At 46.5% G+C, this 26740-nt stretch overlaps 1 protein-coding gene across 3 annotated transcripts in view; it reads left to right on the forward strand.

Moving 5' to 3' along the window:
* Positions 1–25849, forward strand: part of NAB2 (NGFI-A binding protein 2) — a 125791-nt gene extending 99942 nt beyond the window's left edge. For 2 of the 3 annotated variants that reach the window (XM_069653554.1, XM_069653555.1), the window contains exons 6-7: positions 9091–9291; positions 22576–25849. In XM_069653554.1, coding sequence (XP_069509655.1) covers positions 9091–9291; positions 22576–22685 — 311 coding nt within the window. In that variant the 3' untranslated portion in view covers positions 22686–25849. The remainder of the gene's footprint in view (positions 1–9090; positions 9292–22575) is intronic. The other variant, XM_069653556.1, reaches the window with a different exon arrangement.
* The last annotated feature ends 891 nt before the right edge of the window (positions 25850–26740 follow it).

A 26740-nucleotide genomic window follows, 5' to 3' on the forward strand; every position in this document is an offset into this window, starting at 1 on the left:
CCTGCTATGGGGCAGAGTGACCCTGCTATGGGGGGAAGTGACCCTGCTATGGGCCGGAGTGACCCTGCTATGGGGGGAAGTGACCCTGCAATGGGGCGGAGTGACCCTGCAATAGGGCGGAGTGACCCTGCTGCGGGGCGGAGTGACCCTACTATGGGGCAGAGTGACCCTAATATGGGGCGGAGTGACCCTGCTATGGGGGGAAGTGACCCTGCTATGGGCTGGAGTGACCCTACTATGGGGCGGAGTGACCCTGCTATGGGGGAAGTGACCCTGCTATGGGCCGTAGTGACCCTGCTATCGGGCGAAGTGACACTGCTATGCGGGGAAGTGACCCTGCTATGGAGCGGAGTGACCCTACTATTGGGCGGAGTGACCCTGCTTTGGGGAGAAGTGACCCAGCTATGGGGCAGAGTGACCCTGCTATGGGACGGAGTGATCGCAGACTTGAACTGGGGGCTCAGACAGTTTTTGATCCATGTGGTGGTTAACAGAAAAAGGATTCTTATACGGGTCTAGCATGGTTCAGCCCCCAACCCAAGGTATGTGATTGGGTTGTGGAAATTGATACCGTTTGGTCACATGATAAAGTGATCTGCCATTAAAGGAAAAACACCAGAAAGTTCAAAAGAATTTGGGGGAGGGGAATGTGTGACATGGTGGGAGAAAGGGATGGTGGCGTGATTTTGTGTTGTTTCGGTGGTCTGATGGACTAAATGGTTTATAGTGATAAAACCGAAATGAAAAATCTCGAAAACAAAAAGGTCGAAAAAAAGGTCAAAAAAAAAAAGTCGCATTTTTTTGTTTTTTACCATTTTTTTTTAATCCCGGACCCCAAAATAAATATATAATTAAAAAAAGAGTAATTTGACTTTTTTTTTTGAGATTTTTTTTTCGATCTTTTTGTTATTCGAGATTTTTGCTTCGAGATTTTGACCGACCACCGGACTAAATATGTAGGAGCCATTCCTCACAGGGTGCCTGACCTGTTCTCCCATCCATTCCTTCTAACCTCTGTTTTTCATTATTCCTGTTACCTGTCGGTCTTCGTGTTCTTGTGTGTCTCGTTGAGTCTTGCATGTTTCTTTTTGTGTAGGACGAGACATTGGTTTGGGGTCATTAGCCCGCTCGTTGGAGATTGCTCCAAAGACTGCCTTTTTTTAGGTATTACCGAAATTGGTCGTTTACAATTGTTCGAATGAACAATTGACCGAATTTAAAGGGTCACAATTGACCGAATATATATATATATATGGGTTTTGGGGGGTTTGGCATTGGGTGGGAGGTTGTGGGGGGGGTTCCCCCCACATATATGGTACAATTGACCTTCACAATTCGGTCAATTGTGAAAAGGTCAATTGTCATTCGAGCATTTGTAAAACGATCAATTCGTATACAACCTTTTTTTAGACTACCTTGGAGCAACCTGCAATGTATGGGAATCTGCTGCCCATCAGAGGGTTTCCCCCATGTCCCCATACTCCCTATACATTCTTTTCACACCCCCACCTCCCTCCCTTCCCTGCCACATCCTCTCCATCACGCCCCCACTCCCCATGTACTGTACCCGCAGCAAACCTGGTCCTCCTACCAACCCCGTCAGCCACCTCTTCGCCCACCCCGGACCTCTCACACACTTACCTGCTCCCCGATGACCATCAACTTCCAGCTTCTAAGCTGCTGGTAAAGGCTTTCGAAGCGTCGTGCGGTCGTCTCTATGTAGTCTCTTTTAGAGGTGGCCTAGGATACGTGGTCTGAAGGCTGCAAAGCCGATGCAGTACCTATGGGGCATTCTGCCTTGTTGTCAGTTTTGAATTGATATGTTTCCCATGTACCCTCATCTGGAAATGTTGTTCGAGTCTGAAAATCTAATTCAACAAACTGTTTTTTTTTTGTTGCCAGTTCATCACTGGGCTCTTTAAGATAATCTACTCTATTTTAGCACCAGTGAGTGATACAACCGTGTGTAACTCTTAAGTTAGGCTTGCACAGGAGTATTTTTAGAGCCCTGTAAAGGTATCCTCTTAGCTATTGTGGACTTTCACAATAGGGCAGATGGTAATTTGAACCATCATATTGAGGGTCTCATACAGTTGGACTACTTTATAAGGAAGCTGGTACACATATATAATTGTAGATGGAATGGGAGAAGATCTGATGAGCTTTGTCTGCGCTAGTCAGGAGCTTGGTGGAATTTTCTAGAAGTCGGTATGTTTTTGCTGGGGTATTTTTAAACACTCAGCCAGTATGATTAACATTCAAATAGAATAACCTCTGTTGGCACCGTCACGTCTGGAAGGGATTCTAAAACATCCAGCATTGAGTTGATTTGTGTGGCGATAGGCCAGGGTTGCTGGTGTACCATCTGTTTTAGTTTAAGAGAATGCTGTTTACGATGAAAAATGTCAACACATGTTTCACACTTACACAAAGCACTTTACCAAGACACAGTGTTGGAAATACTGCCTGCCTGACCAATGACAGACACAGGGGATTCGTATCTGTGCCACAGAGTTCCATGACTGAAATACCTCTTTCTGGAGGAGGTTCGGCAGCTTCTGCCATCTCGTTGCACCATGGCTGAGCCCAGGAGTTCAGAGACATGGCTGATAGGCAATGAGAGAGAAGCTCGGGTTGTCTATGATGTGACTCTGATTCCCGAGGTGGAATATTTCCCTTTGGTTGATAGTCACCCTTATGTAATTTGATTCTGTATATGGTTGGCTAGCAGATATTCCAGAGCAAGGGTAGAGTCATTTCCTTCTAGAGATTTCCCACTTGCCGGGACAGCACTGCCTGTGTGCATATGGGCGGGCTGGAGGCAAGCCCCGGGTTGCTCTGAGGTGTTGGAGGGCGGGGTGTGGAGAAGGACCTATGTGAAGCTGTTCCAGCGCTTGTGAAATATGACATTTATATTTCACTGTTGTGACGTCAGAGCGAGGAGTTATGAGTTTTCCGTTTCTTGTATAGTGCATGAATGGGTTCAATGGGGCCCGTATAGAACAGTGGGGTCCTCACTTTGTCCTGGCTTTTATCATGCATAAACCCTTTGAGCAGATACTTTCTTTTGACATAGAACTTCTTTCCAGACCAACCAATGTGATGGTCCTGGTGGTCGCTATGCAGTCCAATGAAGAGTCTCTGCGCAGGTGCATTCACGCGCGAAACAACACCTGTAACCAGCCATCAGGGCTTACATATATGCCTGATATAAGAATACACAACTGAGAGATCAAAGGACACAGACCATGTGAATGCAGAACCCTCTACACAACAGTGGATTTACCTGAAATTGAGAACCACTGAAGTTTTCTCTCTTGAAAAAGAAAAGGAATTAATGAAAATAACCTAATTTATATGTCTACAAACCTATGTAATTGGCAGAAATGTTTTTTGTAAATAAATCAAGCAATAGCGCACCAATCACAATTAATGTAATAAATGAACACACAAAGTGAATTTACTTGTGTAATAGTGATACCTGTGAAACACAATAGAATAAGCATAAAGTGAATTAACTTATGTGAACTACATGAATGAAAAATATATGAAATAAAAGTGTGCAACCTATATTCAGACACTAACAAGTGTGTACCTCACAAATTATTGTATAACTCAGAAAGCTGTGGGGACAACGAAAACGCAAATGCTCAGTGGGAAAAAACGTCATCCTTTGTAACAATCAGACCGACTGGTGAATATCGGTCCCTACTGAGCCATGCAGCCAATACCCCCCATTAAATGTGGACAGGTCAGCTACAAAAAATACCTAACTAATTCAACCAGGGGCTGAGCGCACAAACTGGTACTACTCACCCAAAGCCAGAAAACATTAAACACCTGTGCCCCCTTCCGAGTTAAACAAAGCGATATCTGTTGATGGACGCAGGCTGTTCTTCTTCTCGTATTAAAGTCCTGAGACCCCCGAGAGCTCGTATTAAAGTCCTGAGACCCCCGAGAGGAAATGCCGAAGCTGCAGCCTCAGTGGGGCTTCCAGACACATTGAATGTCTCTTTCACTGGTTCTAGATATGACTTTTCTGTGTTTGCGTCAGCAATTAGCTTTTTGGAAAACCTATTGTCTGAATCTACCTCTCCAAAGATTGATGAAAGCCTGGAAGTACTTGAATACTGACAGTAGTCGCCCAGTCTGATGATCCCACCAATGCAGGTTTTGCTTTTAGCGGGTGATGAGGTATGAGGGGAAAGGAAGGGTGATCATGTGCTGTTTTGTGATTGATGGTGGCTGTTACTTGCTGCTTAATGAATATAACGTTAGAACACTGTCACTCGTTACCCATGGTCAGATCACTTTTTAATCTCCTTTGATCTGCAACTCCCAGCAAAACTACAGCGTATGGATGCTAATGCCAGGCTAAAATAAAAGGCGAGAAACCTTTAAAAAATGTAGCATTGAGGCATGTTCTGCCCTTGCTAAACCTATGTTTGCCAATTTGGCACCTACCATTGATACCGGCAAATTAGTCAACCAGCTTCTGATGATAACTTCCGTGTGCATAGGCACCCTAGCGCCTGAAAGAGTGAGGACTATAAAAACAGAGAGCAAAATAAAAAAATACATGGTTTATTGACAGTTATTCTGCATAGAAAGATTGAGAGATCCTGCAAAAGCAGTTGGCACAGAGATCAGTGCCCTGAGACCGAAACTGCCTATGAGAAGGCAAGGCAGGCTACAAAAAAACATTCTCCTGGCTAAACTGGTAGATTATAACACCAGAATAGCAAGTGCCAAATTAAGTTCAGAGGGAACTCTTTTCTATTTTGATAGAACTGGAAGGGAGAAAGATGGCCAAAACTGACTTCCTAAAAAGTGATATCTGTGTCCGAATGTTCAGTCCGAATTAATTAAGAAAATCGATGTGCATCAAGCCATTAAAATGCGCCAAACATGCCTCAAGTCTAGCCCCTCCCTTATGATATTGGAGTGTTATTTGTCTCATACCAGGGTGCAATCTAATCCTCTGGAGATCTCCTTCAAACAGGTCATGAGGTGGAGGTATACAAAATTGTGAAAATCCTGAAACCCACATCCTGTCAGGGGGATACCTGTCCACCTAATGTGAACAAGGATTCTTTAGACACCCTTATTCTTTGGATCACTAAGATTGTGAACTCCTTCTTTTCTGCATCATTTAGGCCCAATTCCCTAAAAGCGGCATGGATCACACCTTTACTATAGAAGGAAACCCTGGATCCTGAAGTGGCCATTAACTATCGCCCCATAACCAACGTCCCTTTGCTTTTGAAGATTTTGGCAGGGTAGCATATCTTCAGCTTCAGGAGCATATTGAGGTTAACTAACTATTTGGTTGCTGGCAGTCGGGCTTTCCTGCTAAGCACGGCATTGAGACAGCCTTAATCGATCTTAAGACCAACCTCTCAGGAATTGTGGAGAATGGCCACATGGCCTTGCTCATGCTACTTGATCATTCAGATGCATTTGATCTAGCTGACCATGGCCTGTTAATTAACAGGCTCACCGAGATCGTGAACTGCTCAGACGATGCATCAGCAACGTCATTTCACTGAAATGCCAGGGGTAGTGCAAGTGACATCACACGACCCATGACCTCAGATGACATCACAGGAAGTGATGTTGTTTGACCCCACCCCAAAGTGACATCACAGGAAGCGATGCAACACAACCTTTCACCCCTTGACAAAACAGGAAGTGGCAGCTCATAGCATTGGTCCTACGTACACTACGAAAAATATGGTTACATTATCACTGTAATGTGATGTACATTTCATGCAAGAATGGATCACCATATATTTTGTTTATATCAGTGTGTAAAGGCCCATATTGCCAAATTACTGTGAATGCAAGCAGACGTTAAAGGCCAAATGATAATGATGTGTTATTGTATAGCACTTACGCTTACATGCTTTATACAGAGCTAATATACATAAAATATCACCCAACCTGTGTTGGTACTCATTTATCAACCTCAGAAAGATGAAAGGCTGAGTTGGTCTTGCAAGGATTCGAACCTGCAACCTGCTGATAACACACACATCGCTGCAGTGAGCGCTCAACCCACTGAGCTATCTTGCCGGCTATAGTAAAAAGAGCAATTATATGTCTGAATGTTCTCAAAGTCAGAAAGCAAATTACACTCTGTAGTGGATACCATTGAACTGCTAACAGATTTAACAGCAGGCCAGTTCATCTGCAGGTCTGGTGCAAAGGTGGCCACATGTCAAGTCTGTGTGGATCTACTTTTCATGCTTCAAAGGTTGGCCTCACACGGCATCCCGTACTCTGGGCACATGCAAACGAACATCCTGAACAGCATGCCATGGAGATAGGAAAGATAGACACATTACAACAAGGCATTCATTGTGGCACAATGAAATCAAGGGCCACTTTTTGTGCTATAGTCAAACATTTCTACAATGTACACAAGCTTTTATGCACAAGGATTTTGTCAAGTGACCGAGGACACCGGGATAGAATGTCTTGTGATGGAAGTTTTTGGCTGTATTGCGAATTCGAGGTGTTTAAGAACAGACTACATCAGTGACTCACCCACTGAAGTGTGCTAGAAATAAACCTTTAATGAGTCTAACAATGTTTGTATAGAATTGCAGAAAGACAAATTATTTGTTATTCCTATTCTTTCTTATTTAGTGTCACGGCTCACGGTTTTTAAGAGGCCTGAACAAGAAAGCCAGCCACTCCAGAAACAAATAGCCACATGTTGCTGGCCCCAGCCCATGAGCTTCCATTTAAAAAAAAAAATGTGTTTGTTTTTAGAGGTAGGATTGAGACCTCAGGGGTCGCTGGTGCAACCCCTAAATGACGTCCCTGAACAGCATGGATAGTATCATTTCTTGGACCCTGGTCAGATAGAGTCTCAGTCGGAGAGTTTAAGGCTCGCCCTGTCCCACTGTTGGGTGGAGTTCCTCAGGGCTCGACACTTTACAATATATATACACGTCCTCTTTTCGATCTCTTAGACAGTTCTGCAGTCACAGTTCTTGAACTCTCTGGGATCTTGAGGCCATTAACCAGATTTACACTATGATTCAGTCCTGTATGACCTTCAACTCCTTGGCCTTGAATGACAATAAGACTGAATTGTTAATGGTAGGATGATGTGCATGACTAAAAAAGCTGGGGCCCGGTATAGTCAACTTTAAAGATAGCTGACTATATCATTCCAGTTGCCTCCTCCGTCAAAACCTTAGGAGTATACTTGGACTCCCAGCTATCCATGAAAAGGCATATCTCTTACCTGCTGCGATCCTCTTGTGCATATATATACCATCCAACATTTCAAACAGATCAGTCCCTATTTATTAGAGGAAAATGGAGCAATCATGCCTGTGCTCTTACTAACTCAAAATTGTACTACTGCATAGTTTGTTGGCAGGGTACTTCACTGACTAATTTGAAAACACTCCCGGTCACCCAAAATGTAGCAGGTAGGGCCACTCGGGAGCTGTGTAGGAAGGCGCATGCATCCGAGGCAAGAATTGCCCTGCACTTGTAGCCTGTTTTGTAGAGGATCTCACATAAAATCCTCACACTAATCCACAAACGTAGGTCCGGTAATGCTCCATGCTATTTTTCAGACCGACTAAAAGATGTCCCAATTAAGAGACTACTGTGCTCTAATGAAGTTGTCAAGATTTGTCAGCAGCGCTTTAAATTTAAGAGATTCGGAGACACACGTTTCGATGCGCAGAGTGTTTAGAATACGCTTCCCTCCACACTTTGCGTGATCTCCTGCATGACGCAATTTAAGAAAGCGGTGAAAGCATTCCTTTTTAACTCTGCGATTTGGGAGACCCCATAGTCCTCGACCTCCCTCTTATTTCATCGTATGAACTTGGGTGTTGGCTCCACGGGTACTGCCACCTTCTGCTGTTATGTTGTGTGTGTTTTATGTGCACACTGAGTCCTTTGGGCGAGTGGCGCGTAACAAGCAATACATTTGATAGGTTCTCACAGATTTATGTATTAACCAGGAGATTGCTCAGGTCTAGCACATCCTCAGAGTTAGAGTTAGTATGCAATCTAGAGTTACTCGGGGCAACCAGGTTTTTATAAAGTTATACAATGTATGGGACTCAGTTCCTTCCGAGACTTCCTGCTCATGTCACCGGAACAAGGACACTCTTTGTAGCATTCCAAAGGTAAGTGGTCATATTGGGATGGTGCATGCTGCAATGTGTGCCACTCCTCGTTCTCTTTATAAGAATTATGCTTTGGATATATTCTCCAAAAGGAAGGCTTCATTTTGCCAGAAACATTTACGTAGCTGTTTTGCTTGAGGCCTGGTCGGCATATGTTGTTGCCGCCTCTTGGTGCCTTTTGACTCTATCATTTGTAGAACGAGCAGTATAAAGAAGAAGGGAAAAATGACCTCTATGGTCATTACAGTACTTTAGGTCCTTGCTGTCTGTCCTTCACAACATCGATCCTATCATTGCCTCGAAGCACATGCTATGTGCCTTAATCACACTTAAGAAGGTTTTGAAGCAACAACAACTTTTGGAGAAAAAAACCTTTTCCCACCATGTTTGCTAGGCAGGAAATTCCCAACAAGTTGTGAAGGGAGCAGGGTCTGGACACATAGTAAAATCATTGTCAAGGTTATCTTTCCGAATCTTAACATTCTATGGCAACAGACCCCAAACCCCTAAAGCAGATGCCAACAACATTTGGCTCTTCAGGTGTTTTGGACTACAACTCCCATCAACCCTAGCCCACTTAGTCAATGTTGAGGAACCAAGTGAGATGTAGTGAAACATTTCTGGAAAACTGCAGGTTACAGACCCCCTGTATAACTGTGGAGCAGTCTGAAATTAAGAACTCTACATGTGGCAGCGTGAGAGGAGTAGCACTCCTGGATTCTGATTTGAGTAGGGACACATTCTTTAAATCTTAAACCTTTTAGCTTGGCCAGTCCAGCCTTTACATATGAAGCTTAATTTTCAGGAATGTTATGGCCCATGTATTTCTTCATGACCTATGATTTGATTCACACTCTTCCTCTTACTCCCTCTTAAAATGATGACTTAATTACCCCCCCACACATTTAACCAGTCTATGTGTTTTCAGCTCCAGGGTCATGTCCGCGGCTCAGCCCCACACCAGTGAACCCCAGCGAGGGCCCCCTCAGCCTTTCCACCCACGGACCATGGAGCCAGCACCTCCTGAAGCAGACCCTGATGGATGAGGGTCTACGCCTAGCAAGGCTGGTGTCTCATGACCGAAAAGGGCGCCTGAGCCCTCGTCTTCAGGGCAAACCACAGATTTCAGGTGATTTGGGGTGATGGGATCATTGTCATTTTCGAGAGTACAATGAGTGCCTATGTGCATTGCCTTCTGGGAGTGCACAGTGGGTAAATTGTGATGCTGATTCGGCTAGCTCTCTCCTATCTGCTGAAGCGTTTGCAGTGTTTTCAAAATGCTGTAGATAATTCATTTAGCGCTTGAGCGACCTAAAGGCCACTTCAAAGTCCTATGTCCAGTTTAATCGTGAGTGTGTTGGAGTGAGACAATATAATTGTTTCGTTATGACGTATTTGTGTTGTGAATTATAAGCATGGCATCGGGATGCATTAAGAGTTCCGTAAGGCTAGACAAGATTGTTCCAGACAAAATGAGGGGACTACTATCGGGTCAAAACAATTGATCTGGAGAGATGGAACCTTTTAAACCTCTCCTTGTGGGGTAAGGTTAATGCTTTAAAGATGAATTCTACTCCCAAAATTACTTATGTCCTTGGCATCTTACCTTTACCTGTTGGTAGGAAAGTGTGGTTGGAGTTTTATACTTTGCTACATCATTTCTTATGGCATGGTAAGCCTACACGTGCAAGGCTTTCGAAGCTACAGTTACCGGTGGACAGGGGAGGCCTGGGGGTCCCAAATCTCCAGGCCTATCATCTGGTTTTTACGGCCAGACACTTGGTTTCACTACTGGAATCAGAGCCGGATGATTGGGCTAAAGCAGAGGCAAGCTTAAATGGGCTGTTGGCATCAAAGGCAGTTTTAACAATGAAATCAGTGCGGCCATCAAGTACAGCGCCAGCTACTGAATTTCAAAGGGCTTCCCAAAAGAAGCTCCTGGGAGGGAGCGCATTGAACCGCCTTGACTCTTCAGTCTGTTACAACCTAGCCATCAGAGACAGGAAAAAAATGCTGTTTTGGCCAGAATGGTTCCTTGGGAGTGTTCAGTGGTTCCGGATGAAATGGCTTTTGTTTTATTAATTGTGGGCTGCCTGGCAAATTCCACACTGCACACTCCAGGCGTTTTGAATTCTACAAAAAGCAATTGGCTAGATCTCAGTGATGGGTGGGATTGATTGTGCACAATTGAATGCTCTAGCTGAGGTGGAAGGCCATCTAGCAAGCAAGTACTACAAATTGATTGTGCTATCAGCAACTAGCAATACAACTTTATTACGGGAGTGGTCTGCAAGGTTGCCTAATGAAATGACTGAGGAATGTTGGGTGAATGTCTGTAGGAATGTGACTCTCTCACCTGTCAGCTTGGGGGAGAGGTCCAGGCAGGTCAAAATCCTGAAGAGGGTCTATTGGATGGCAGAGCACCTGCATAAACGTTGCATGACCAATGCGGATGAAGGTTGGGGGTGCACATATAGAGCCGTGATGTTGGAATACATTCTGTGGGAATGTGTCAAGGTGAGAGATTTTTGGGTGAAACTATGTGCTATTTTCAACAGTGTGCTAGGGTTAGCCCTTGATTATGATTTTGTGACGCTGATATTGGGTGATGATGAACTTGTTGAAGGCTTAACTGTTGCAGAGAAGAAGTGGCTGTTTAGGGGCTCCTTGATGGGCAAGAAGCTGATTCTGAGACATTGGAAGTCAACGAGTTCCCCTAAGGAGCGTACGTGGATGGATGAGATGTTTAAACTGGCGGAGATGGAACGAGTAATCAGAAGAAAAAGAAATGGTTTGGGAATATCTGGGGCAGGTTTTTGGATTAATACTAACTCTGTGACTTTGGTTTTCGGGGTAAGGGGATTCACTGTTGGTTCTGTTGTACATTTCTATGAATATGTGAATTTAAAAAAAAGAGTTCAGTAAGGACCAGAGGTGTCCTTCCCCTCAAATGAAAGCACCACTCAGCAGCTCCTTACACAAATGTGCATGTATATCTAAGCGCTTACCTCCCCTTTCCTTTGCCAGATTCAGAAATCAATCTATACTTTTGCTCTGATTAAATTGTGTTTTCTTTCAAACCTTACTTTCTGACCTGTGCAGCATTAATCCATGCCAAAATACTAAGCAATCTGTGATATGGCAAGCAGAGTTAACACCACGCCTGCTTTCATTATTGGGGATGATTGCTGGCTCATGTCATTGCCACATTCTGTGCTAGCCATCTAAACTATCGCGTGTTAGGAATAACCCCTTCATACCCACTGTGGTGGGTGAAATAGTGGTTTTATTGTAGTCACTTTGCTAGCCACTGCCTAGGGGCAGGATAACTGAACCAGATTTAAAGATCAGCATGACTCTATCAGTAACAGCAACACCAGCCTCACCTTAACATCTGCCCCTTGCAGCACCCTGAGAAAGGAGGAAGAGATATGGGGTAAAGAAAAGAAAAAGGGATTAATAGTAAATATAATCTTGATTGCGGTGTGCCTTCTACCGTCACCGCTGTCTGCAACAGAGTGCATGCTGCTCACAATGGTGTTGCACACTTTTCTAGGTTAACGGTGCGCATTGCATTGGCTGCAACATGCTTTGGCAGACGAAATATGGATAAACACTTGGACAGAAATCTAGGATCATTCACTTGCAAATAGTGCCCATGTCTTGCACTGGACTCCTCGGCGGCTCTTCTCTAATCATGATAAGCAGGATCTTGATCTTAGTTCCTTTTAACTCTTTCTAGAACAAATCTCATTTCGACCTTTACTTTGCCTCCTTTATCTATACCAGGTCGGGTGAGCTCACTGGCTGATTTCCGTCCCTGAATCAGCACGAACACTTCATCCCTGTACATGAATGTGGAACGAGTCTGAACGACCACAACGCTTCCTTGAGCACCACTTTCCAGTTGAGGAAGCTTGCAAGAGCTAACTTGTTGCTCCCTTTGTGGAATCTGTTCAGCCACTCCACCAGACCGTTAGTAGAGGGATGATAGAGGGTTGTGTGCTAGTGCACTACATTGTGGCCCTTATCTAATTTTCACATTTCATTGGAAAGGAACTGGATTGCATTTCCTGTTGTTAATTCGTCAGGCTCCCTATTGAAAATGGCAGACAGGAACTCAGTCACATTCTGGGAGATAGCATTCCGTTGGAGGTATACTCCACCAGCCATCTGACTAGATCTTGGGTGTCCCACTGTCTTCAATGGGCTTATGATATCTATTGCAACATCCGAATAAACTTTTCTTAGATTTTCCACAACCTGAAATGTGGTCTGCTTGTTCTTCTCGCTGAGCTCACATGGCAGGCAATCTCTGACCAGATTTTGAATATCAGTGTGCATCCCGGCCCATCAATAATTTGTGTCTCTTCTCCATTTAGTCATACTGTGGACAATGTGTGCTTCTTCTGGCAATCCTTTAATACATTTTCAGACATTTACCCACGGAGCTAACATTTCCGCTCTCATAATCCCCCATTACCATATATTCTGTTCTGGCAATATTTATTTCAATTCACGGATCTCTTATTTTACAGCCTCCCAACACTCTTTCATTACCTCCCATGTAAGTTCTGCCACCCTGTCCTGTTTGCCAGGTTCCACTCAAACTTCTCATCCTTTACTGGGGCTGAGGTGAACTCCCATGGACTTCTTCGCCAGCTCATCAGCTTGTGTGTCAACCACATCATCTTATTCATCACTTATGCAACTTGTGGTCAGTCTTCATTGTTATAGGTAAGCCCCATATTAAAGAATTAAAAGTGCTGCTTCAGGCACCAGAAAACACAGAGGATCTCTTACTCTAGTGTATAGTAATTTATGTTTGCATCTTGTAAAGCCTTTGGTAACTTGTTTTCTGTGTGAAATCTGGGTTAGAACCCCTCCCAGACGCTTGTTGCTGGTGGTCATGGCTATGTAGGTAAGTAAACACGCGTCAAAACTCCTTAAGATAGGCCCTCTGTCTCTTCCCTCAGAGCATTAAACTTCCCCAGGCATTCTACTGTTCACTGTGCGTTTGTTTTCATCAGTTCTCTCAAACAACTCGTCTTGAAGGCAAAGTTCACCACAAATTTGGAATAATTGATAATGCTGAAAGATTATCGTAGCTGATATTTATCTATGGCTGGCGAGACCCTTAACATCATGTCCACCCAATTATTTTTGGTGTTGTTCGCTCAGCACATATGTCACTTCTCCTACCCAACGATAATGACGTGTTATTTATATAGCGCTTTTGCCAAATCTCTTTATATAGAACATATTTACATGCACTATGACCCAACTAAGTAGGTACTCATTTAACGACCTGAAGAGGATGAAAGGCTGAGTTGGTCATGTTGGGATTCGAACCTGCGAATCACACACAGATTACAGCAGCAAGCATGCAACCCACTGAGCTATTTTACCGACATCCAGCAATGCAGCTTTGTCATACCTGAGAGTAAGACCCTTTGCTTTTTTTTTTTTATAAATCTTTTTTATTGGTTTATTGAACAGAGAACAAAAGAAAAAAGAGACGGTAGCACATTCAACGTGAGTACACAGAAGACATTAGGAGACCCAACAACAAGGTCGCAGTAGATAGCAGTGCATAACATAACTCTTGACTTCTGTGTGGTACGGCGGGGAGGGCAGGGTGGGGGTCGAGAATCCGCTCCGCCCGCCCGGTGGCTGCGCAGGGCGTCGCCGCTGCCCCTTGTTGTAGCCTTAACATTTTATAGTTCCCATTTTCCCCATATTTTCTGAAACTTACGGGGGGCACCTCTTGCATTATAAATTCGCCTCTCCAGGGAGGCGCATCTGTCCATTTCATTGGACCATCTGTCAATAGTTATCCTGTCCCCCGAGCCCCATGTGGCTGCCGTGAGTCTCTTTCCCGCACGAAGTGCTACTCCTAGAAATATTCTTTTGTGTTTATTAAGGTCAGTTTCGCCTCCTATACCCAGCAGGATAAGTTTAGGGTCTCTCGGGATTGTGGTACCAAGTATTCTGGAGAGGCGGAGTAAACACACGGTCCAAAACTCCTGCAGCACCCCGCATTCCCACAACATGTGGTAGAAGGTACCCTCTGCCCTTTTGCATCGGGTACATTCTGCGTTGTCACCCCCCCCCCAAGTGGCCATTTGCGTTCTGGAATAGTAAGACCTGTGTAGGATTCGGAGCTGAATCAGCCGGAGTTTGGCATCGATCCCAATTTCCCGCGGGGACATCAGGGCTTCCACCCACTCTTCTGTCTCCAGTCGCCCTAGGTCCTGTTCCCATTTATCCCTGAGGTTGACGAGCTCCCCGGATCCAAAGGAGTTAATTGCCTGATAGAGGGTGGAGGGTACCTTGTGTGGGATACTTTGTGGGCGTATGTTTGTTTCCAAGGGAGAGCAGGTGGGTATATCGGCCAGGTTCGGGAATTGGGTATTAATGGCGTGCGTGAGTTGGAGGTATCTAAAGCGGTCCATGGGTGACAGCCCGTGCCTCGTCTGTAGGGTTTCGAAGTCTATCAGTCGCCCCTCCTGGACAATGTCCGCCAGTGTGGAAATCCCTTTCCTCTCCCAGGTTTCAAAGTGGCCCATTTTTTGTATTTCACTGATGTGCATTACGCCAGAGGGGTTGGATCAGGGTTGGTCTGTCTTCCCAGCCTAAGTATCTATGTATCTCCCTCCAAACTCGCTTTATGTGACGGGACCCGGTCCGTGCCGCTTTTAGGTTCCTTGGGCTATCATATAGAATATGCAGAGGGGAGGGAGGGCCAGTGTCCCCTGTCTCCACTCGAATGTGTGGTAGCAGCGGGTCTCCGTGTAGCCATTCATTCGCCACCCCCGCTTGTGCCGCCCAGTAGTATGTGCGAATGTTGGGCAGTCCTATACCCCCTTCCCACACAGAGCGGTAGAGCGTTTTTAGGGCAATGCGTGGCTGTTTCCCTCCCCAGAGAAGTGTGCGGAGGGTCCGGTTGATATCTGCGAATGTTGTGGCCGGGATGGGGAGCGGGGCATTTTGGAGGATGTACAGAAATCTCGGGAGTGCCAGCATCTTAAAAATTGCTGCCCTCCCGAGTAATGAAAGTGGGAAGGAGTGCCAGTGGGCGACATCGTTCTCCAGTTTTTCCATTATCGGGTGCAGGTTCAGTTTGGGGAAGTCCTCCTGTGTCCTATTAATTCTTATGCCTAGGTAGGTGAAGCCCAGAATTGAAACGGAGTACGGACAGGGATCTGGGATTGCTTCCTCTCCTCCCTGTACCGGGAAGTAGATTGTTTTCTGTGTGTTGACCCGGAGCCCCATGAAGTGTTGGTATTCCTCCAGGGTTCTGGTCACTATCGGGCAGGAGATTATTGGGTTGCTCAAATATATCAAAAGGTCATCCGCATACAGCGAGACCCGTTCCTCCCCGCCCCGTGGCCAGGTGAACCCTGTCCATTGTGTATCAGTTCTCAACCGGATTGCCAAAGGCTCTATGGCGAGGATAAACAGCAGGGGTCCCCCTACTCAGCGGGAATGTGGCAGATGATTTCCCATTGACTCTTACAGAGGCCTCGGGGAGGGAGTAAAGGAGCTTAACCCAGGACATAAAGTATTGTCCAAAGCCCATGCGTTCCATTATGGCCCACAGGGCATCCCATCCCACCGTGTCGAAAGCCTTCTCAAAGTCCACCGCCAGGAGGGCCAGCGGGGACAGGATCTCGTCCGCCCGATCAAGAGCAATCTGGACCCTGCGGAGATTCATTCGTGTGGACTTACCGGGCATAAATCCACACTGGTCTGGGTGGATTAGAGATCCCATCACCCCCAGCAGTCTGCCGGCGAGGACTCTGGCTAGTATTTTGGCCTCCCCATTTATTAAAGAGATAGGCCTGTAGGAGGCGCAGTGCTCTGGGGGTTTCCCTGCTTTGGGGATCACCACTATTGTCGTTTTTCGGAGGTCTGGCGGGAGGGTGCCCTGTTCTCTGCTACGGAGGAACATGGTGTGCATATGTTTCGTTGTGGTTACACTCAGTTTTTTCCACAGTTCTACCGGGAACCCGTTGGGGCCGGGGGTCTTCACGGTTTGCAGTTGAGAGAGGGCTTCCCCTACCTCGTCTTCGGTGATGGCTGTGTCTAACTGTTCTATCTGGGATTCAGAGAGGCAGGGGATCGTGATCGCGTCCAGAAAGTTTGGGATGTTTGTTGGGGGTTCTCGTATTTGCGGGGAGTATAGTTCTCTGTAGTAGTTTGCAAATTCCCCGGCAATCTCCGTGTCCCCCATTAGTAAATCCCCGTCCGGGGTTTGGATGGCCCGTACTTGTCCTTTACTCTGCTCTCTACGCTCCAGCCAGGCTAATGTTTTGGTGGCTTTGTCTCCCCTCTCGTATATCTGGCTCCGGACCAGCCAGTGGGCGGTTCGGGCGTTGTCTAAGGCCCTGTCTTTCAGGATTGTTTGGGCTGTTACTAACGCCTCATGTGCCTCCTCGGTTCCCTCTTCGAGGAGTTTCTCCTCTCGCCTAGTTACCTGGGCCTCTGCTTCGGAGATTGCCTCGGTGTCCTGTTTTCGGTGAGCTGCCACCAAGGAAATTGCTTCCCCCCTTATGACGGTCTTGTATGCTTCCCACCTTATTATTGGGCAGCCCACAGCCTCCCCATTTAGGTCGAAGTATTCCGATGTTTTATTTGCAAGCCCCTCCAGTATTTCGGGTATCCCTAAGTAGTAGGTGTTCAGGCGCCAGGTGGGTTCCTGTTTTGCTGTCAAACCCTTGAGTTTCACCAACAGGGGGGAGTGGTCAGAGATCCCTCTCGCCAGGAGTTCTGCAGATAATAGTCGATGGGCCATGTTCATAGGGGTGAGGATATAATCAAGTCTGGATAGGGACCGGTGTGCATTGGAATAGAACGAGTAGCCCCGATCTGTGGGGTGGGCTGCCCTCCATGTGTCAGATAGCCCCATAGCTTCTGCAAAGGTGCAGAGTTTGGTCGGGGTGTCTGCTGCTCTGATGCCCACGTGTGTTCTGTCCCAGGCTATCTCCATGACCTCATTGAAATCTCCCCCTATTGCCCATGAGTCCGCCTGCTCTTCTAGTATCATATCTTGGAGCTCAACAAGGAGTTCCGCTGTAAGCGTGGGAGGTGCATACACTGCCACGAGGCCCCAAGTCTCCCCCCACAGTTCCCCCAATACCATCACAAACCTGCCCCGAGGGTCTGCTTTGACTTTCCTTGTGATAAACGAGAATCTTTTATGTAGGAGGATCATGACTCCCCTAGAACCTCTGGAGAACCCGGCGAGGTATGTGTGTGGGTAGTTTGTTTTTCTAAAGAGCCCACTATTGGTACTGATCAGGTGGGTTTCTGTTATGAATGCAATGTCTGGGGAATGGCGGTTAAGGTATTGAAGTACCAGTTTACGCTTCATGCCCGACCCCAAGCCTTTTACTTTCCAGGTCAACAGAGATATTTGTCTCTTTTGTGTTATATCGGCATGAGTCTTGGTTCGGGGTTATATGGAAGGATGCGGTGTGTTTCCTGTGCTTCTATTTTGTCGGCCGTTTTGAGGCGTAACTGACATCTGAGCCCTTCTGCTGTTCTTATTTGATGATCAATTTTGTGTACTACATGTGCAAACTCTAGAACCCTAACCTGTGAACCGTAGGCCATGTCCGTGTAGATGGGTATATGCTGGTCAGTGGGGGGGACGTTTCGGTCCCTCTCATATCTCATGCAAGGATTTCTCTGAGTTTCTGTTTTGCTGACCATTACTGCTGGTATTTGTGACATGAGGCCTTTCCCTTCTTTCCCCAAGAAAACCCCCAAACTCCCCCCACCCTGCACTTCCCCCCAACCAGAAGTACCTGTTCCCCTAACCATTTAAACTACTAAAGGGGCAGAGGCCCCAACTCGGTGGCGGGGGGAGGGGTCAGAAGGACCCTACCCCGCAACTCGTGTGGTTCAAGGTAACCACTGAACGTAAAGTAGAACTAACAGTGAAGAGTCCCCCTCAGGGGGCGTAGAGGTGTTAGTTGTCCACTTCCCCCACAGCCCCTCCAGGGCCGCCGGCTGTGAGGATCTCATACCGTTTCCTTAGTCCTGTCGATCAGTAGTTGCACAATTTCAGGTGTGTCCCATGTTGATCGGAGATCCGGGTTTTCCGGCTTCTTCACGTGGTGGGGTGACCTGTCCAGCGGGGTGGTCGTTGTCTCCGTCGTGCCTGCGGGGTGTGCTTCCACCCGGTCTATTCGGGCATGGAGTAGAGAGGACCTGTGTTTCTAACCACTCCCAGTCCTCGCAGGGGTTGTAGAACACATGAACATTGCTGTTGCGTATACTTTGAATGTTGCCGGAAAGAAGAGTGCGTATTTAATGCCCAGGGGTGACAGTTTCTTTTTAATGGAGTAGTAGGATTGTCGCGACTTCTGGACCTCTCTCGTATAGTCGGGGAAGAACCCAATTCGGTTACCATTGTATGTGATGGGGCCAGTCGCCCTTGCCATGTGCAGCAGTGTGTCTCGGTCCCTGTAGTTCATGAGTTTTGCGATTACCGTTCGTGAGGGGGCCCCCGGGACTGGTCTGCCCGTCGGAACTCTGTGTGCTCTTTCTATTGAGAAAAATTTGGAGAGTTGCTTGGGAGCCATCAAGTCTGCTAGCCAGTCTTCCAGAAAGAGCTCCATGGAGGGCCCCTCCTCTTTCTCGGGAAGGCCGAGTATGCGGAGATTATTCCGGCGGGACCTACCTTCACTGTCTTCAGCTCTATTTTCGAGCGTGGTGATTTTCCGTTCCATTTGTTCATGGCGGCCTCCCAGGTTTTTAACTGTGTCTTCGGTGTCAGATATTCGTTGTTCTGCTTCCCCAACCCTGGTAGTTAGGTTCCTTAAGTCTTGCCTCACAAAGGACACCTCGGAGGCCAAGCCGTCTATTTTGGTCTCTACCGAGGTTCTGGAGTCGTTGATTGCTGCCATGATGTCGGTGAGAGACAGCGTTTGGGCCGCATCCCCCTTCGTTGACTCGTTGTCCGCCCTACTAGTTGGGTCCGGGAGAGCCGCCGGGGTGCTCATCGTGTATTTATCTATTTTGTTTTGGGTCGTTCCCCTGCAGGGCTGATCCTTTCCCATTCTCACCCTATCGGGGTGGCACTGGGTGCAGGTGTGTTCCGTTGGAACGGAGGTTCCCTCCTGGGGGGTCCTTAGGCCTTCGATCCGTTTCTGTGGCCTCCGGTGGATTGCCGACTGGTGGCCTTATCCCTGGTTCCCAGCGTGTTGCTTTGCCCCCTGTCGAGCCTTGGCCCGCGCAGTCTGGCCTTATGTCCAGTGTGACCCAGCCCTGGGCATGTTTTATCGTGTAGCTCAGGGGGTGGGGGGGATGATTATGCAGGCGGTGAGGGTGGCGCCAGTCGGATGTGTCGGCGTGCTTACTCCGGCCGAGATGGCAAGTTTGGGTCCAGGCGTCCGGGGGCGAGTCCTTGGCCTCTCTCCCAGTGCGTGGCGGGTGCTTTTTCCTGGTGTTTGGTGTGAGCTCCTTCACTATTCCAGTTGGGCTGAACTTCTTTTTAGGAGGCAACCTCAAGGTGCAACGCCTGGGTTCAGGAGCGATCCCCCAACAGGTCCGCTCCGACCCGCTGGTGTTCAGTCTTCGTTGCCGACCGCCCCGAGATGTCCCCTCCCCCTCTTCCAGCTGCCGCGAGTGCCTCCCCCGCACTCGATGTTTCTTTCCCACGGGCAGCCCTCAACCCAGGCGGCCCGCCCGCGGCGGAGGCCGGGGAGGGAGAGCCAGCGCGGGTGCTGTGCAGGGGGGGGAGGAGGAGGCGGCCCCAGGTGCAATTGGGCGCCCCTCCGGGTTCAGGACCAGTCGGTGGCTGTGGCGGCAGCGGCTGGAGCGGAGGCCCGGGGTGGGAGGGGTAGGGCAAGTCCTCACCTCTCAGTTCGCCGGGCGACGACACCGGTCCCGCGGCAGCTCTCCCGGGAGCCTCGGGGATCGATTGGTGCACGAGGCGTAGTTCCGGCGGGGCTCTGATGGGCACTGCCGATGGCGGCGCTTCCTTCCCGCCGACTCTGTCACCGGCAGGGCTTTCACACGGTGCAGGAGGCTCAGGCAGGCCCGATTTCCGCCAGGCTTTTTCGGGGGGGATGCTGGTGTATTCCCCTGCAGAGATATGTATTGCAGGTCGGCAAGGGGACCGAAGAAACGGCAGGATTTTGAAGGATTTAGGTAGCCCTGGCGGAGCGACGCGGAGCTAGGTCTTCATCCGGCGCCCCCTGGTGGCCGACCCGACCCTTTGCTTTTTGACACTTAGCGCGACCCCTGCTTCCTTGCATCATGTTCTCTTTTATTTTTTCCGGTCACCAGTCTGTTGTTTTGAACGAATTATGTCCTTTCCTTTTCTCTAAACAATTGTTGCACCAACCGTTGAAAGCACAAAGGGCAGACTGTGATAGCCATATGTCATGAGTAGTGTAGCCCCAATGATATGCCAAAGGACAGGTACATCATGGGGAACCCTCATGCTGACTCTGTTGTTTCCAGCATTTGACTAACGTTTGGCGAGCGATGTCTGTCAACCTATATGCTTGCATTTAGGACAATCAAGTCCACACACATGCAAATGGTACTATTTGGTTTCCTCACAATAACCCCTGGGGAGAACCACTTTCAGAATTCTATAGGTTCTGTTATATTGACCTTGCACAGCCTTTTGAGTTCCTTCCCAAGGTCATATTGCATACCTAGAAAAAAGAATATATAAATAAAAATAAAAATTAAAATATTTACTTATGCTTGATTCCTTGAAGTAGCACATGGTCATCATTGATTTCTGGTTTTACAGGTTTGTTGCCACTTCCCGCCGATAACACTAGTATGGAACATTCCTCCCCAGGAAGTAGTACCATTTTGAAGGCTGATTGCTCTTTTTGTCCTCGTCGCCTCTTTGTTAAAAATAAAATCACCAATTCATGCACAGTCTTGTAGGTTGAGAGTAGTTTTATTGTATACACTGCACTGTGCTTCTAGCTATTGCTTCAAGCCAGGATAACTGAAACCTCTCTGAAGATCACATTCGTACTTGTGATAGCATGACATTGTGGCAAATGTCATGCCATTGCAAGTGGCATTATCACCATGTTCACCTTAAAATAAAGATTATTGAAGGTCCATGTGCCAGCTATGCCAAAATTAGTTTGGTGTGAACAACTCTGATATGCAGGCATTTTTCAAAAATTTATATTTTTAAATTATAAGAAAAACACAGGTTTGGAAGAAAAGTCACAAAACCACAGCGCTTGTATGAATAAATATTAAGAGTGCACATAGGCTGCAGGTGCCTGAGAGGTGTGGGAGTACTGCCAAGTACAACCCACTGTTGTGGAAATAATTAGAGCACGGGCAATTCTCAGTTGCACTGCGCCCAAGAGTGCAATATAGGCATGTGTTGTAAGTAATGGAAGAGAGATGTGGTTATAAGTCCGATGCATTTATTTGCAAAGTAGCCTGACACGTGTTTCGAGTCTAAACCGACTCTTCATCCGAGGCTGTAAATGGGAGATGGGACCTTAGATAAATTGAATGAAGGACCATGCCAGAAAACTCTCTCACGGCTTCGCAATTGCGGTAATTTCAGCCCCTACTTCCTTTCACATCACTTTGGCGTTTCCTGCTGTGCTGAAATTACCGCAATTGCGAAGCCGTGAGAGAGTTTTCTGGCACTGTCCTTCATTCAATTTATCTTAGGTCCCATTTCCCATTTACAGCCTCGGATGAAGAGTCAGTTTAGACTCGAAAACACGTGTCAGGCTACTTTGCAAATAAATCCATTGGACTTATAACCACATCTCTCTTCAATTACTTGCAATACATGCCTATATTGCAATCTTGTGCGCAGTGCGACTGAGAATTGCCCGTGCTCATATTTTTAAATTAATTGGGGAACAAGTCAAGTCTGTAATGTTTATAAAACGTAAAGGATCAGAAGAAAAATGTAGATGAACAACCCTATTAAATGGTACGATTATAGTCTGCTTAAAATTCTGATTTGAATTGATTTTCTGGCCTTTAATTTTGTGTTTTACTTTTAAAAGAAGAAACCTTTTTGAATAAAAGACACACTGGTCTATTTGCATTTTTCACAGTTAACTAGTGTTCCTTTCTGGAATTCCTTAAGTGATTGCCCCCTTCTGGTTCTGATGCCCGTTTTTTTAATGTTGGAGAACTACAAGGAGTCTAAAGTTACAAGATGTCAAACATGACATAAACTCGCACTGGAAATGTTGGGGTTGAATTAATGTTCACTTTTGAATTGCAGTGTTTCATGGACGGATTCATGTGTGCAGGTTCCATTTACCGAAAGCAAGGCACTTGTGTGTGCTACCTCTGTATGTGCTGGACGCTGAGATGTTGTATGACTTTGACATGCCTTCGTTGCTCCATGGATAGTCACCTTCTCCCTCATGTGTTCCTGTCTTAGACTTTGAAGACGCTGTGATGGGTGGATGCCAGGCCAGTGCGGTGCAGAGTGGTATGCTGGAAATGAGAAGGAACAGCGCCAAAGGAGAGGAAGAGACCAGCCGCCAGTGAGGGGTGCCAGCGGACAATAACACAGTGATGTCAAGCTTGTGTCGGGTGGCTTTTAGGGACGAACTTAAGCTATGAGTCAGGCGAGGCATCTGGTGTGGCTCTGGTGTCTTCTTTAGTGGGGAAGATCATATGCATTAGAGGTGCCCAGTATGAAGGTGGCTTCCAATGGAGTGATGGTGGTAGTCAGCGTGGGCATGAGTTCCACTAAATACCTATTAAATGGGCAACCTCTGAGGTCGAGTTCCACCTGAACACACACACACTCACACACACACACCTTTGTTGTGAGATCCAATGGGAACAAACATGCGCTCTCTTGTCCAAAAGCACTTAATCTTAGTCACAGGAAGAATGTTTTCTATTTAAAGTAAGCACATTAATATCAGGTTACTATTTAAGGGCCGGTTGACTTAATTACTTTCTTTACATTCCCACTTGTTTCTTACGAAGAACATAAAAACAAATGGAGCTGGTGAATGGCAAGACTCCTGCTGAGACCATTCTTCGACTTCACCTTTGGAAGGACGATCGGATGCTGGCGCAGAAGACAGAGGACAAAATACCAGCAAATGGTGCCACTAAACTCCTCTTGCTAGACACATGTGTCAGGGCATGCCATACTAAGCCCTCTAGTTGTGATGGGGTACTGGGATATCTGGATAAAGAGAAATGGACGGCTCTGTAGCAGTGTTCAGCAACCTTTGGCACGCCAGATGTTTAGGACTATTTCTCGCATGGTCGCTCAGATTTGACTATACAGGCGCGCATCTGGAGAGCCAAAGGTTGCAGGCCACTACCTTACAGGATGTATGGCTCTGTGGGTAAACTATAGCATGATAATGGAAACCTTTTCTATTCACATCAAGGAAGTAGAGTAGTCTGCACAGACACCGCTACCAGAACATCAAACCAGGAATCCGTCCGGACAGGCATGCTGGTTGGTGGGGTCCCCCACAGGCTTTTCCCCAAGACCAGGAGTGACATTGGGACCCCATGCAAATCCCTGAACAACTAGCAGGGATAAATACATGGAGTCCAAAGATCAAGACACTCGTCTCCATGTGCAGTGCATTGAGATGTTCTACCAGAAGGTCTTGCGTCCAGCAAATATTAGAGCCAAGTTAAGAAATTAGTAAATGAAGGCAGTGCAAGTGAATAAGGCAAGTGGTCAGAGATAGAAGGACCGAGAGTAGGGCAGCAGTTGCATAGACCAAGGTTTAGCACTCGCCTCCGACATAGCCCCAGCAAGACCTTCACAAGTTTGTATCCTCAAAGACTTCGTCCCTACAGCATCAGTAAATTGAATGCCATTTAATTGGAATATAATAGGATTATTAAAGGGCTTAAAAGTGGAAGGAATCCAGCATGAAGAGCGTTATCAATACTAGATGTTACTAGATATGTGTAATCAATATGCCATACTCAATCAAGGTACAAGACCATTTGCCATGGAAATGTGGTACTGTGCCATATAACTGCGGTTCTAGCAACACTAGTCTTCTGTGACGGCTACAGGACATACCACTGCCTGCGTGTACATGTGGAGACCAGGTCAGAACCTGATTGTGATGGCGCTTCACCTTTCTGGATCCAAAGTGCACGTGCACTATAGAGAACATGCATGGTGTGCTTCGTGTATGCCCTCGGCCAATGCATAAAAGATACATGGAGCAATGTCTACCACAACGCCGGGGCGTTGTTACTTGCAAGGTTCACTCATAGACCCTATAAATCCATCTCAAGCCCGGCGCTTACAGTCATGAAGATTCCTCAGCAATCGGGCAGACCCGCTCCCATCTACTCTAAAGCGGGTGCACCGGCTTGAGTGTGATAGTAGCTCGAGTGCGCTATGAGGGTGAATGCATTAGCCTGACCCCAATGTTTCCCTTCTGCAATCCCAGGGAACTCTCCGGGTTGGTGCACTCAAAATCTAAAAACAATCAGTAACCTGCATTCTACAAAGCAGCAATAACTGACTACTTTTGCTATCTAATAAGTGATTGCTCTTTTAAGAAGCTAACAGCCCTGCCACGTGTTCAATATCCAGCTCTCGCCACTGTTTCTAAGCCGGGGTTGTCCAGGTTGACATGTCTCGTTCACTACAACTATATCGGAAGTCATGGAGGTTTGTAGGGGCACACTGATGCAGGATGTGGTGGTTGCAGAAAAGTTGTCTAATAATTAGCAATAATTTTGTCTGTAATGTGTTCCCCATGTGTTGCAGAGCGGAGGGAAGAGGCCTGCGTTTCAGACCTCTCATTCCACCTACCGAAGAATTTTATTGTTAAATGTATGGGCAAATGTGGTGCTGTAGGAGGCATGGCCTTGTCCCATAGAATAATGGCGTCATTACTGTTGCAGAATTTGAGGGAGGCGGGGCTTTGGAGACACTGCTTAAGATTATAGACTTGTTTCTCAAATGGGAGAATCCTGAGTTTGTGTATTCTGTCCCCGTGTGAAATTCATGCTGTGGGTTATATTGTATGTACTTAAATGGCTCAAATGGAACATTTGCTGAAAACTAAGCAAGCTATGACCAAGCAGGCACAGTCCTTTCAGAATTGCTGTTCAACAATGAACACGGGGTGACTTGGAGGCGTTCAGTTAACCATGAGCTACAATTCCCCAAAATGCTGGTAACCACACTTATCCGAGTTAGTTTTCAAACCTACTGAAAAAGGGGCTCACGTGCAACCGATTGGATAATATATTTTGCCAAAGGGTACCTTCACTGTTCTATCGTGGCCGCCATCATGATAATGAGTTGCAACATTTGTTAGCTCGGTTTTATGAATGAGTACGTTATCAAATGTGCTCCTAATGCCCCAAACCAAAACCTTGTAGGCACTCCGTCATACTCCCCTAAATCTGCACCTTCTGGCACCTACACTACGTTGCAAGCCACTGACGCTTGCGATACACACTAGACGCTGTTGGAGTACTATCTGATTTCCAAATCTGGTGCCTTGTATAATGCGTAGGTTTTCATTGTGTAATACATTTCATGAGCGTATATATGATAGGAGGAAACCCAAAAGCCACTATACAAAAGATAGTGATTTCTCTACCTCTTTTTGGGTTGGGGGCTCGGATAGGGTATATATTAATAGAAGGTAGATACATACACAATGGCACATCCAAATACAAATTTTATAATTCAAAACATTTTCAATTTATTAGAAATAGATAAAACACAATTAAACACAGTTAGATTAAAAAAAACTTTAAAATAAAGTACTTGTGACACTATAAACTTCTAATGTAATAGCAGGAGTTCAACACTGATACAGGTATGATATCAGCCAACTTCAGAAACAGATCTTGCTAAACTGTTAAGCTGAAGTTTAATTAGTAAAGATCTAGATATATCTTTAGTACATGCAATTACTAGGTTTGCCCTCAACATGTTTCAGTTCGCTATTTCCATTCAGAACTTTCTTCAGGAGGATAGTGTTTTCAATCACTTGGACTTTATGGTTGATCTAGATTGATCTTTCCAAAGGTGCCATAAATGCGCATATACAATAGGATCGCTCGCCTGGGAGTGGTGGTGGTCTACACAAAGAAACTGGGTTAATCAGGAATCCTTCAGTTTGACTCACGTTCCCAAATGGATGGAGTAGTCTCCTTGTGTCCCCACTGGAGTTTGATTGGGGACTTGCAAGGGGTGGAGACAATCTCTAGTTTAGACGGTTAGTGATGGAGTTCAAAAACCCACTGCAGTGATGGAATTCAAAAACCCACTGCAGCGACGTGTTTATTCGTCCCAAATTGAGTAGGTGGCCGACAGATTACCCGGACGCGTTTACCCGTGAAGTAGGTAAGCAGTTAGCCTCACACGGAACCATTCTTCATCTTGGCCATTGGGCTATAACTGGGCATGGTCTCTCATGCACCTCCTGGCCAGATTCGCTCCGTGTAGCGGTTTAGAATCCTGCCCATGAGAGATTGAATTTTTTCTCTCGCGGCCGGGATTCTAAACGCAAATGTGGCCAGGGCAAGACCTAGTAATTGCGTGTACTGGAGATATATCTAGATCTTTACTGATTAAACTT

Source organism: Ambystoma mexicanum, chromosome 3q, assembly GCF_040938575.1.
Source record: "Ambystoma mexicanum isolate Mex_15411 chromosome 3q, UKY_AmexF1_1, whole genome shotgun sequence".
In the NCBI taxonomy this organism is placed as follows: Eukaryota; Metazoa; Chordata; class Amphibia; order Caudata; family Ambystomatidae; genus Ambystoma; species Ambystoma mexicanum.